At 47.1% G+C, this 12,363-nt stretch overlaps 1 protein-coding gene across 1 annotated transcript in view; it reads left to right on the top strand.

The window, feature by feature from the left end:
* Nucleotides 1–12,363, top strand: part of DNTTIP1 (deoxynucleotidyltransferase terminal interacting protein 1) — a 25,524-nt gene extending 13,161 nt beyond the window's left edge. Inside the window, exons 5-13 of the mRNA XM_060120552.1 lie at nt 982–1,050; nt 1,313–1,369; nt 1,619–1,677; nt 3,078–3,123; nt 5,131–5,189; nt 5,291–5,351; nt 9,911–9,982; nt 11,864–11,919; nt 12,005–12,363. Coding sequence (XP_059976535.1) covers nt 982–1,050; nt 1,313–1,369; nt 1,619–1,677; nt 3,078–3,123; nt 5,131–5,189; nt 5,291–5,351; nt 9,911–9,982; nt 11,864–11,919; nt 12,005–12,143 — 618 coding nt within the window. The 3' untranslated portion in view covers nt 12,144–12,363. The remainder of the gene's footprint in view (nt 1–981; nt 1,051–1,312; nt 1,370–1,618; nt 1,678–3,077; nt 3,124–5,130; nt 5,190–5,290; nt 5,352–9,910; nt 9,983–11,863; nt 11,920–12,004) is intronic.

The raw sequence follows: 12,363 nt of genomic DNA, 5'->3' as shown, positions 1-12,363 counted from the left end.
AAAAAAAAAAAGGTGGCCAGAGAAGTAGGAGGGAAACCAGGGCGTGTGGCCACAGGAGCCAGTAGAAGACTGTTTCCGGAAGGAGAGAGCTCTCAGGGCTGTCAAATGCTGCTCCGAGAGGTCACGTGATCCTGACTCTGCACAGGCCTGCAAGGCCCTGCCAGCCTCCCCACACCCCTCGCTCACCACTCTCTCCTTCTCCCATTACTTAGAGGCCATCCTCTTCTTCAAATGAGCCATGTCTGTTCCCACTTTAGGGCTTTTGCACTCTTCCTGCGGCGGAAACACGCTTCTGCTCAGCCTTTTCTGTACATGGCTCCTCCTTCACATCTCAGCTCAGAGGCTCCCTTCTCAGCAAGGCCTTCCCTGACCGCCTACTCAAAGTAGCCCTCCCCTCTGGTGATTCTCCATCACATCTGCCTAGCTAGGGTTTTTCCTTCTCAGAGAAAACTTCATGATTCGAAATCACCTTGTTTATATGTTTGTTTATTTGCTTATCATCCAGATCACCCACAGAATATGAGCTCCACAGAGCAAGGCCCTTGCTTGTGCTATTTACTGCTGTGTCTCCAGCACTTACGTACTAGGCACTCAATATTTATTAAGCGAAAAACGGCAGCTTACTGAGGAATTTGTTTAATATCAGTGCGTTTAGTTAGAAAAAATATATAGCATATGTTTACATGGAAAAAAGTGAGGAAGAATTTACATTGAAATGTTAATAGTATTCTGTGGGTACTGAGGTTTCAGATTTGATTTTTTTTTAATTTTGCTTATTTACATTTTTCTAATTTTTCAACAATGGTCATGAATTATTCAAGTTTTTTTAAAAAGGTATCTATTTGTATGCATATCTTAGTGTCCCTTTGTACTGACCATGAAAGAGTTTTAACCCAGTTTGAAGTTGTGTCTATAAAAGTGGGGGCAGAGAGGCTTACCCACCAAAATATTGACTGTTAACACTTGGTCTTGTCTCTTCAGGCTAAACTACTGTTTTCAGATGGAGAAAGAGCAATACCCAGATTGACCCATGAACTTCCAGGGATAAAGGTTAGAGTCACTGTGTCCTCAGGTCTTGGAGGGGGAGACCGGTCAGAATGGGAGACAGGTGAACTCTGTGGCCTAGGGGAGGCTCCACGGACCACCCATTTGTGGGACCAGGTCTAAATAGCATCATGCTGGGAGGGCTGCCGAGTCCCGGCTCAGGGAGGGGCTGGAGGGTGTGGTCCAGGGGCTCTGTCTTCTGCAGCCCCAGGGGACCCGCAGTTCCCGGCCACTGGCCTCCCACTGACTCCTTTCCCTTCTCCTGCAGCGTGGCCGGCAGGCAGAAGAGGAGTGTGCCCACAGAGGAAGCCCCGTTCCCAAAAAGGTAAACCGTCTCCTGGTTTTCTGGCTGGGGAAAGGGCCTGCAGCTCCAGCAGGGAGTGGGCTTCCTCAGCACACCTTTGGGCCTTTCTAGCATGAGAGGCAGGCGCCCTGGGAACAGTCACCCTCCCTGTTCACCCTCAGGCGTCATTTGGTCTCGTTGGGAAACCATCTCCTTCAGGTGGCCCTGGACCTGCCAGTGGGGCGGGGGCTTCCACAGGGTCAGGCCACTGACACCTGTTCTTTATGGCAGAGGAAGGGACGACCTCCAGGACACGTCCTGTCAAATGACCGCGCAGCCGCAGGCATGGCGTGAGTAGGGGCCGACAGAGCCAAAGGGAGGAGCTGGGAGGGAGTGGGCTGCGAGGAAAAGAGGCCAGAGTTCTCTGCCTGGCAAAATCAGATCCATCTGAGCCAGGTCCCCGTGGAGGAGCGCTCTCTAGTCTGAGGGGTGGGGAAAGAAGGCAGTGAGGAGGATGTCGTATCCTGTTTTTACCCCAGAACAGTTCAGCACAGCTTCATTAAACACCAGAGGTTTTTTATTGGTAGTGTGTATTGAATGCTTGTAATATGCCATAACTGGTCTAAATACCTTATATATACTTGATCTTTTTTTTTTTTTTTATAAATTTATTTATTTTATTTATTTTTTGGCTGTGTTGGGTCTTCGTTGCTGTGCCTGGGCTTTCTCTAGTTGCGGCGAGCGGGGGCTACTCTTCATTGCGGTGCGCAGGCTTCTCATTGTGGTGGCCTCTCTTGTTGTGGAGTAAGGGCTCCAGGCACGCGGACTTCATCAGATGTGGCGCATGGGCTTCAGTAGTTGTGGCACATGGGCTTAGTTACTCCGCGGCATGTGGGATCTTCCCGGACCAGGGCTCGAACCCATGTCCCCTGCATTGGCAGGCAGATTCTTAACCACTGGGCCACCAGGGAAGCCCTATACTTGATCTTTTAATCCTTACAACCACGCCCTAAGGAAGGTATAATTAATTTTGCAGATAAGGAAACAGAATTACTTGCCCAAAGTCAGACAGCTAATAAAGGGCAAAACTGTACTACATTGCCTCCAGGATGGTCATTTTCAAAGACTTTTGAAGCAACAGAATCTTTTTTTCAAACAGAGCTTTATGTGGGAGCCTAATATGTAAAACAGATAAAGCCACACTGGTCTGGGAATTCCCTGGGAATTCCCTGGAGGCCTAGTGGTTAGGATTCTGGGCTTTCACTGCCATGGCCTGGGTTCAGTCCCTAGTCGGGGAACTGAGATCCCGCAAGCCCACACGGCGTGGTGGGGAGGCAGGGCAGCCACACTGGTCTGGCTAAGAGAGATGGAGATAGTTTGAAAGCACCGATTTAGGAGACGGGCTAGCGTAATCCTCACACCTTAGATTTGTCCCCTGCCCGAAGCAAGTTCATTCCTAACACGAGACAGGGAGTTGCTGCTGTTCTCTCCTCCTGACAGATGAGAAAACTACAGCCCAGAGAGGTTCCTTGACTTGCCCCCACGGCTAGGTGATAGCAGAGTGAGTCCTCGAATGGCTCCTAGTCCCTGTACTTCTTTCCCTTTGCACCTCCTCTAATGAGCACCAGGAAGCAGTCCCCCCAGGGCTAGAGTGAGAGTGTATGCAGAGCTCCCACCAGCAGCAGCAAACCGTCTTCCAGTCCTAGGCCTGATCTCGGAGAATTCACCTTTCTTCATTCCCTCCAATCAGATGGAAACCAAAATCCTGTGAACCAATTCGTCGGGAAGGCCCTAAGGTATGATTATGTGAGCATGGCAGTGACTGCTGTCCCAAGGAGACCCAGTCCAGGCTCTGGGCTCCACCTTGAGGGAAAGGGGCTGGGGGTGGTGAAGGACATGTGCATGCCATTCCAGAGCCATTTTCACCTCCCACCCCACCTCCCAATTCTGGCCTTCCAGAAGCATCCCAAGTAAGGACTGAAATTAGGGGCAAAACAGAGAGAGGGCTTGGTCTTTGCTGAAGCCTTCTCCCTGTAAAAGCTAGTTGTCACTAATATTTATCCAGTACTTAACATGTCCTAGGCACTGCCCTAAATCTTTTGTATGGATTCCCTCATTTAATCTTTATAACAACCTTATGAGATAGATTCTGTTACCCTTCTATGGTTCAGGAGCTCTCTTTCCTACCTCCTAGGCAGAAATTATATTATTTTATCTGGTTATCTTATACACTTGATACACCTGAAGACACTAAGGACCACAGAGTTGCCCAGAGTCATGTACTGCGTAAGTGGCAGAGCCAAGTGTCAAACCCAGCCAAGGTCCGTGGACACCAGTCTGTGCTCTTAACTCTGTTGGCTCCAGAACAGTTGTTTGCAAGCTTTTTAAAGAGTAGAATCCTTTCTTCTACTAAAATCATACATGGAAGCCCAGTAAGGTAGGTGAAAGCTCCACTGTCCGGGTTGCAGCTGTGTCCAGTAGAAACGGCCCACCCCTTATTGTACTGGCCCTCTGCTTCCACCAGTGACCACACCTTGCTTCTTCAACTCTGCTCCCTTAGAGTCTCCTAGACCTTTCTTTTCCACTCCAGACACCCCTTCTCTCTCTCTGGTGAGTCCTTCCTCAGCAGTGACCCATGCAAGTGGGCATTCCCCAGAATTCTCTCCATTGCCCACTTGTCCACCTAAAGTTTCTCTCTGGGTGATCTAAAGCATCCACTCGTACGGTTTCGGGGACTAGTATGTGCTGAAGTTGCCTTACCTCTTTGTCCCACACCTCTCTCTCTAGTTTAAAGCTTGTATATCCTACTGTCTGCTAGAGCTCTCGGCCTGGAATCTCCATAGAATTTCAAACTCAGCATATCCAAAATTGAAATCAACCTTTCCCCCAGACCTGCTTCGACCTTTTCTACTTGAGTCATCTTTGCCTCTTCGTTTCCTCTTCCTCCAGACATCCAGTCAAGTCCCGGATGATTCTACCTCCTAAATACGTTTCTCACACTTCCTATTCCCTCTTTTTCATCCTGTTGCCATCCTAGCTCCAGCCTTCATCTTTCAGAACTGCTCTAATTACAACTGCCTCTGAACTGCCCACCCAGCCTGTAGCCTCGCCACTTCACGCCCGTTAACCACGTTGCAGAAGAGCGAGCTATCTTGAGCACAAATCCGGCTCTCCCTGTCTAGAGGCCTTCAGTGACTCCCCATCACCGACAGAATGAGCAGAATGAAAAGCCGTCCACATAGTGTACAAGGGTCCCCAGCCCCTGTCCGCTTTCCTCTCCAGCCTCATCAATTGCCGCTCCCTGATTTGCTCTCTGCCTTTTAGCAACACAAGTGCTGTGGTTTCTCCAACAAGCCAACCCAGCTCTCACCTGCCTTTGTTCACGCTGCCCCTCCTCCCCCACCTCTACTCTGTCCAGCTTGTGCTCTCCCTGTCAGAACCAACTTGGGAATTACCCCTTCAAGGAAGCCGTCCTGTTACCCCCGCTTTGGCTCCCATCATGCCTTGCACTCATCTGTGTCACTGCCCAGCTCATGATGGTATCATCATCTGTACCTACGTCTGTGGCCCCTGGAGAACAGAGACTATCTCCAATGCGTTCCTTCACCCTCCACCCCTCCACGCCACCCCCGCCCCCACGTATGGAGCGGAGGACCTAGCATATTGAAAGTACTTGGTTTCTTGAAGCAGCTGTTTGATGAACAGTGGACAAGGGTGGTGGTAGGGGAGGGCCAGGGAGGAGAGTTTCTGTCCCGTCCACCAGATAAACCTCAGCCTCACCAGCCTCTCTCTTTTTTGCACAGTGGGACCCAGCTCGGCTGAATGAATCTACCACCTTTGTGTTGGGATCTCGAGCCAACAAGTAAGTCTAAAGAGTTTTGGTGCTGAGGGAGAGGGGAGCTCGGGGCCCACCACTAGGACCACAACTGCTGGGATCCTTACCACTCCTCTGTTACTTTGCAGGGCCCTCGGGATGGGGGGCACCAGAGGGAGAATCTACATCAAGCACCCACATCTCTTTAAGGTAGGTGAGTGCTGGGAGTCAGGCAGACCAGTGCCGTGGAGTAGGTGGCACTGGGAGTAAACACTGATCAGGGAGTCAGGACATCTGGGTTCTTGTGCCCCTCTGCCCTTAACCTTTACCTTTGGTAATTTACTCAGCACCTCTGTGCCTCAGTGGTAATAGTGACTTTCCTCGTATGTTTATTGTGTACCAAACACGGTTTTAGGTGCTACACTTACATTATCTCTTGGAACTGTCCTTTAAGATAGGTATTGTTATCCTTATTGTACAAATTAAAATAAAACAAAAAGAAAGATTGAGGAAGGCTAAGTGACTTGCCCAAAATTGCTCAGCTAGTAAGTGGCGAGTTAGGATTCTGTCTTCTGCAAAGCTTGAGATCTTAACCACTGCTGTATTCAGCTGTCTATAAGATAAAGAAATTGGAGCAAGGTAGCAGTTCTGACCTTTTTCAAAGACAGGACTCCTCTCCTGAGCTATGCTTTGGTGTCCACTGTTTGAGAAAATCTTGGGGGTGGGGGGGTATGCATTCACCCTCTTAAATGAATTTGTATTTTATCAGTCACAAAAGCATCCAAATATATTAGAAAAAAAGTAATGCGCATGTTTTCAAGTTACGTTTTTTTTTGCGCCTGTGTGCAAGGCTTAGTGCCCCTTGTCAGAACTACGCAGCTCCTTGGGGTCCCAGAATCATGGGCTCTGTCTACTACATTCTGTGCAAGTTCACGTTCTTCAGAGGACATACCTACTTCCTCTATTTTTTCAGTCTTACGTTGTGGGATTCCCAACACCTGGACGGTTGGCTGTGCTTGCTGCTACTTCATTTTCCTCTCTTAGTGTCTTCACTCCTGCTGTTCCCTTTGATGGCCTTCCTCCTCTACCCTTTTCTCTGCCTGACTGTTCTGTAAGATCTGCATCTTCCAAGACCCTTGCTTGCATCATCTGCCAAATGGATATGCTCTTGGACCTACTTCCAATTCCGGTTGCACAATGGTTAAGAGTATCATTTCAGTCCCGGTTCCATTACTTACTAGCTGTGTGACCTTGGGCAAGTGACTCCACATTTCTGAGACCGTTTTGTCATCTATAAAATCAGAATGATGCAAACCAGCCGTTTAGGGTTGGTAGAATTAAGAGAGAATGCAGTAAAATGTAGCCATTTTTGGTAAGCTAGAGTATAAGCTATAAAAATATTGAATCATGTTGTACACTCGAAACTAATATAATACTGTAAATCAACTGTACTTCAAGAAAAACACAACTGACTTCCTCTGTAAAAAAAAAAAAAAAAGAGAGAGAGAAAGCACAGTAAAGCTCCCAGACAGTGCCTGTTCTAGCAAGGGCTCAATAAATGGGCATCATTACCAGCATACATTCCCAATTCTTAGACCCATCATTTTTAATAAACTCCCAACCCACACTGTCATTGCCAGTGGATGCTATCTCTCATTGTAATCTTTCCAGGCTAATAAGTGGAGGGAAAATATTTTTGTTGTTTTACTTTTAATTCTTTATTAATGATAATCATCTTTTCATCCATTTACAGTCTATTTGTGCTTCTTTTGTAAACTGCCTATATATCTTTGCCCATTTTTCTGTCCTTCTAAAGGCGTTATTCAAATTTTCTTTTCCTTTTTAACTTTTGTTAATAGAAATAATATGTAAACCCATTCTTGTTGTAAAAAGATTCAAACAATACACTGAAGCTAATAGGAAGCAAAACACAAAGCTCCTCTTAACCCTGAATCTGACTCTCCTCCCCTAGGGGTCACCCCCAGCAACATGGTAGCATCCTTCAGTCTCCTGTCTATATGTGTGTGAGTGTGTGTGTGTCCTTGTCCTTTAGTGATATTTTGTTTGTGTTATTGGGCTCATACTATATATATTCTGATTTTTCTTTTCACCCCAAAGTTCATTCATTCACTGAAAAAATATCGAGTGCTGAGCATTCTCAAACTGCCAGAGATACAGTAGTGGACCAAACAGACACAGACAACGCCTTGCCCTCATAGAGCTTACATTCTAACGCAGGGCAAGCTATAGTCTGTGGGCCAAATCCAACCTGTAGCCTGTTTTTGTCCAGTGCAGAGTGGTGACATTTTTAAAGGGTGATTTAAAAAAAAAAAGAAAAAAGAAAATGAAGATTATGTGACAAAGATGTATGTGGCCACCAAAGCCTAAAATATTGGGTTGGCCAAAAAGTTCGTTTGGGTTTTTCTGTAACATCTTACAGAAAAACCTAAATGAACTTTTTGGCCAACCAAAATTTTTTTTTAATATTTATTTATTTATTTTTGGCTGAGTTGGGTCTTAGTTGCGGCACGCGGGCTTCTCTCTAGTTGTGGCATGCGGGGTCCAGAGTGCATGGGCTCTGTAGTTGTGGCATGTGGGCTTAGTTGCCCCACAGCATATGGGATCTTAGTTCCCCGACCAGGGATCGAACCCACGACCCCTGCATTAGAAGGCAGATTCTTAACTGCTGGACCACCAGGGAAGTCCCTGGCCAACCCAATATTTACAGAAAAAGTGTGCTGGCCACTACAGATCTAGGGAATAATATCTTAGCGATCTGTCCACATTATTAAGTCTCCCTCATTTTACTTCTAACAGCTGTCTAGAATTCAAAGAATAGATTTTCTATCATTCATTTCATTGCTCCCTTACTTATAGATGTTGAAGTGTTTTCTGACAGTTTTGCTGTTGTAAACAGTGCTGCACCAGACATCCCTGCGTACATGTGTGGATGACTGTGAAGGATAAATCCCTGGAAATGGGATTGCCGGGTCAGGAAGTACACACTTTCAAATTTTTGATTAATATTTATATTACTTGGGAAGTGAACTAATTAAACTACAGATTTAAATAATTAAATCTGTAGTAACCATACAGATTTCCCAGCTTGGTCTCCATTTCAAATGATCTGCCTATTTTATAAAACCTACCTTTATTGGGCACTTATGTGTCACATACTATATTTACCACCTTTTATGCACTATCTCCTTTATTCTTAACAACAACCCTATAAGATAAGCGTTAATACTCTCTGTTTTACAAATGAAGAAACTGAGTCTTGGGACTTCCCTGGTGGCGCAATGATTAAGAATCCATCTGCCAATGGGGGAGACACGGGTTTGAGCCCTGGCCTGGGAAGATCCCTCATGCCCCGGAGCAACTAAGCCCATGCGCCACAACTACTGAAGCCCACACGCCTAGAGCCTGTGCTCCACAATGAGAAGCCACGGCAATGAGAAGCCCACGCATTGCAATGAAGAGTAAGCCCCCGCTCGCCACAACTAGAGAAAGCCCGCGTGCAGCAACAAAGACACAACACAGACCAAAATTAATTAATTAATTAATTAATTTTTTAAAAACTTAAAAAAAAAGAAACTGAGTCTCAAGGAAATCATCACCTACATTTACACCACCTGATAATTAGCAGAAACCAGAATTTCTAAACCAAATTCTTTTCTTTCTTTTTCTTTCTTTCTTTTTTTTTTTTTTAAACTGCCACCCCCTAAAAGCCCACCAGGCCAGATTGGCCACCTTCACATGCTCACCTGCAACCTTCCCTACAACACGCATTCCCTGTGGGCTGAGCTCTGAACCCCACAGCTAAGTTCTTAACCATGATGCTATTCTACCTCCTCCAGGCATGAAGTATCCTGATTTTTGTTTTAGAAAATTTGATCACCATAATAGTTGTTGTAAGCCACCTCAGATCATTTCTTCAAAGAGGAGTACAGCTCTAAAATAATAGTCACGGGCTTCCCTGGTGGCGCAGTGGTTGGGGGTCCGCCTGCCGATGCAGGGGACACGGGTTCATGCCCCGGTCCGGGAAGATCCCACATGCCGCGGAGCGGCTGGGCCCGTGAGCCATGGCCGCTGAGCCTGCGCGTCCGGAGCCTGTGCTCCGCAACGGGAGAGGCCACAGCAGTGAGAGGCCCGCGTAACGCAAAAAAAAAATAAATAAATAAAATAAAATAAAATAAAATAAAATAATAGTCACGGTCTGACCAGTTGCCAGAAGTGCTGTGTTTTGAGAAAGGAAAGGGGGGAGTTCCTTGCTGGTCTGGTGGTTAGGACTCAGCGCTTTCACTGCAATGGCCTGGGTTCAATCCTTGGTCGGGGAACTGAGATCCCGCAAGCCGCGTGGCATGGCCAAAATTTTAAAATTTAAAAATTTTTTCAGATTTCCATGGCGGTCTAGTGGTTAAGACTCCGCATTTCCAATCAGAGGGTGTGGGTTCAATCCCCAGTCAGGGAACTAAGATCCTCCATGCTGCGTGGCGCAGTCAAAAAAAAAAGTTGAAATTTTGAAAAAAAAGAAAGGGGCAGGAATGAGAAGTGTACTAAACCTCGGGGAATTTGGTCCCCTACCCTGGCCTCCTCCTGGGCTCAGCCCTGCTTGCTCTGAAGAGGTTGGTGAACCCTCTACATCCACCAGGCTAGGACGAGGTCTTGTTGCTAAGAACTGCTCAAGGGCCAAGAGTATGCTCTGGACCAAATGAGAAAAGCCCATCACACCAGGCTAACATCTTCCCCCGTGACTTCATCCCTCACAGTATGCGGCTGACCCCCAGGACAAGCACTGGCTGGCCGAGCAGCATCACATGCGGGCAACAGGAGGGAAGATGGTAAGTATTGCCACACATGCCACTGCCAGAGACCCACCCTGCCCAGGGACCAGGGCTATTGGTGGCAGCTTACCCCCAAATCTGAGAGACTCCATGCCCAACAAATGTGAGAAAGGAGACTTGTAAGAGTAGAGAGGGCCCATTCCTTCATGCTGAGGACCAGACTGTAATCCCTGGCTTCCCTCGCCTGACCCCAGGTCTCCCACACACCTCCCCATTCCCTTCCACAGCACCCTCATATGTAGATCATATTAGCTGTATGTAAGAATGGCAGGTACAAGGCGTCCTGAACACTGCTTTCCCATCATGTGCTGCCCATTGACAGCTTTCACTCCTCCATCACAACTCTTCCACCAGAATCAGCTATGGAATCTCTTCTCAACACTGTGCCCCAGGCCGCACCCCTTGTCAGAAGGAATTAGCACATGCAGTGAAACTTGCTTGCCACACGTGGCAGCTCTTTCCAGAATCACTTCTACTTAAAGAGTTCTTAGCTCAAATCAAGCAACGACCTTAGGAAAATCATTGTTGCCTGTGTTCTAAAACTATCATGGAGGGATTTGTCCATCACATGCCCCATCCCCCACCTGAAGACTCACTTAGTCCCACCGCTGGGACTGCTCCTATTAGAATTCAATGGCCTCGGCACTTCCCTGGTGGCTAGTGGTTAAGAATCCACCTGCCAATGCAGGGGACACAACTTCCAGCTCTGGTCTGGGAAGATCCCACATGCCGCGGAGCAGCTGAGCCCGCGAGCCACAACTACTGAGCCCGCGCACCTAGAGCCTGTGCTCCGCAACAAGAGAAGCCACTGCAACGAGAAGCCCACGTACCACAATGAAGAGTAGCCCCTGCTCTCCACAACTAGAGAGAGCCAGTGAGAAGCAATGAAGATCCAACGCAACCAAGAATAAATAAATAATTAAATTTATTTTTTAAAAAAGAATTCAGCGGCCTCACAAACAAGTATGCCATCCTCTTTCTGGCAATGAAAGCTATCTTTTATTTTATTTTCTACTATATGCTACACTCTTTCAAAAAAGATTTCAGGAAACTTACCATTCACACATACATAAATAAGAAATAGGATAAAAAGGCAAGGCAGGATCTAAAATTAAGCCTCAAGAAAGACTAGTTTTTAAAAAGGGATTTTTTTAATTGCCAGCCCAGGAGACCAGTGCAAGTCTATAGGTTTTCAGCTGCAGGCCCCACTCAAGGACAACTGATGTGTCACATAGTTCACAGTGCCCCTAAGATGAAGACAGTCAAATGTCTCAAGGGACACACAGTTATTCCTGACCCTAAGACTGGAAAGAAATGTCTCCCACAGAAGACTGTCTCATGTGATGGAGAGCATCCGCCACATGGTAGGCTCACAAGAGGGCTCTCTTGCTGCAGACCATGGCATTGTGCTACAGCAGTTCTGCAGGCCCCCGGACAACACAGCCCAGTTAATGGACAGCAGTGCGGTTTATCATGTTTTCCCTTTTGCCACGAAGTTCAAAACCAAATTATCTTAGTTCCAGAGTTCACATATGGCTTCCTCCTAATTTCCTATTTCCATGTATATTTTTCTACTTCTGGCCCTTTCATTTTAAGCCACCTCAGGGTCCCTTTGTAAAAGGGACGACGGCTATAAGTAAATTAATCATCATTCCCCACTCTCCCGCCCATAAATTTTCTGCTTGAGTGGAAGATTGTCTCAAGAAACTATTCCCCAGACAGCCTCTCCCTACTTACTCTCCCTTGCTAAATTATAAACTATGACTACACGCCCCCACCTTCCAGCCCTTACATTAAGGAGATGTTTAATAAAGTATTAATCGAGTTGGACTGAAATGAATCAGAGGCAGTGACGACTCTCCTTTGCTCCTGCCCCAGGCCTACCTCCTCATTGAGGAGGACATCCGGGACCTCGCTGCCAGCGATGACTACAGGTAAAACCTGCCCTCCCCTCCCCTGGGATGAGCCTGGACCTACATCCTCCCTTGCTCCAACTCTCCTCCTCAATGTCTCTTCCAGAGGATGCCTGGACCTGAAGTTAGAGGAGCTGAAATCCTTTGTCCTGCCCTCCTGGATGGTTGAGAAGATGCGGAAGTACATGGAGACACTCCGGACAGAGAATGAGCATCGTGCTGTCGAAGCACCTCTGCAGACCTGAAGCCAGGTCCCCTGGCTACAGTTGGTAGCCCTCCTCCAAGGCCCTCTTACCCACATGGCTGAGGCCACTGCTGGGACTACTCTTAGATGGACCTCAGAGGCATTAAAGCCATGCCTGGGCTAGTTTGTAGTGACTCACTGCAGAACACCCCCAGACTGGCATGTGGTTCTATATTTGTAAAGTTATTGGGATAAGAAGCAATTAAACAGTTTGTAATAAA

The sequence above is a fragment of the Mesoplodon densirostris genome, chromosome 16, assembly GCF_025265405.1.
Source record: "Mesoplodon densirostris isolate mMesDen1 chromosome 16, mMesDen1 primary haplotype, whole genome shotgun sequence".
In the NCBI taxonomy this organism is placed as follows: Eukaryota; Metazoa; Chordata; class Mammalia; order Artiodactyla; family Ziphiidae; genus Mesoplodon; species Mesoplodon densirostris.
Note: the sequence above shows the minus strand (reverse complement) of the source record. Positions and strands in the feature narration are given on the sequence as shown.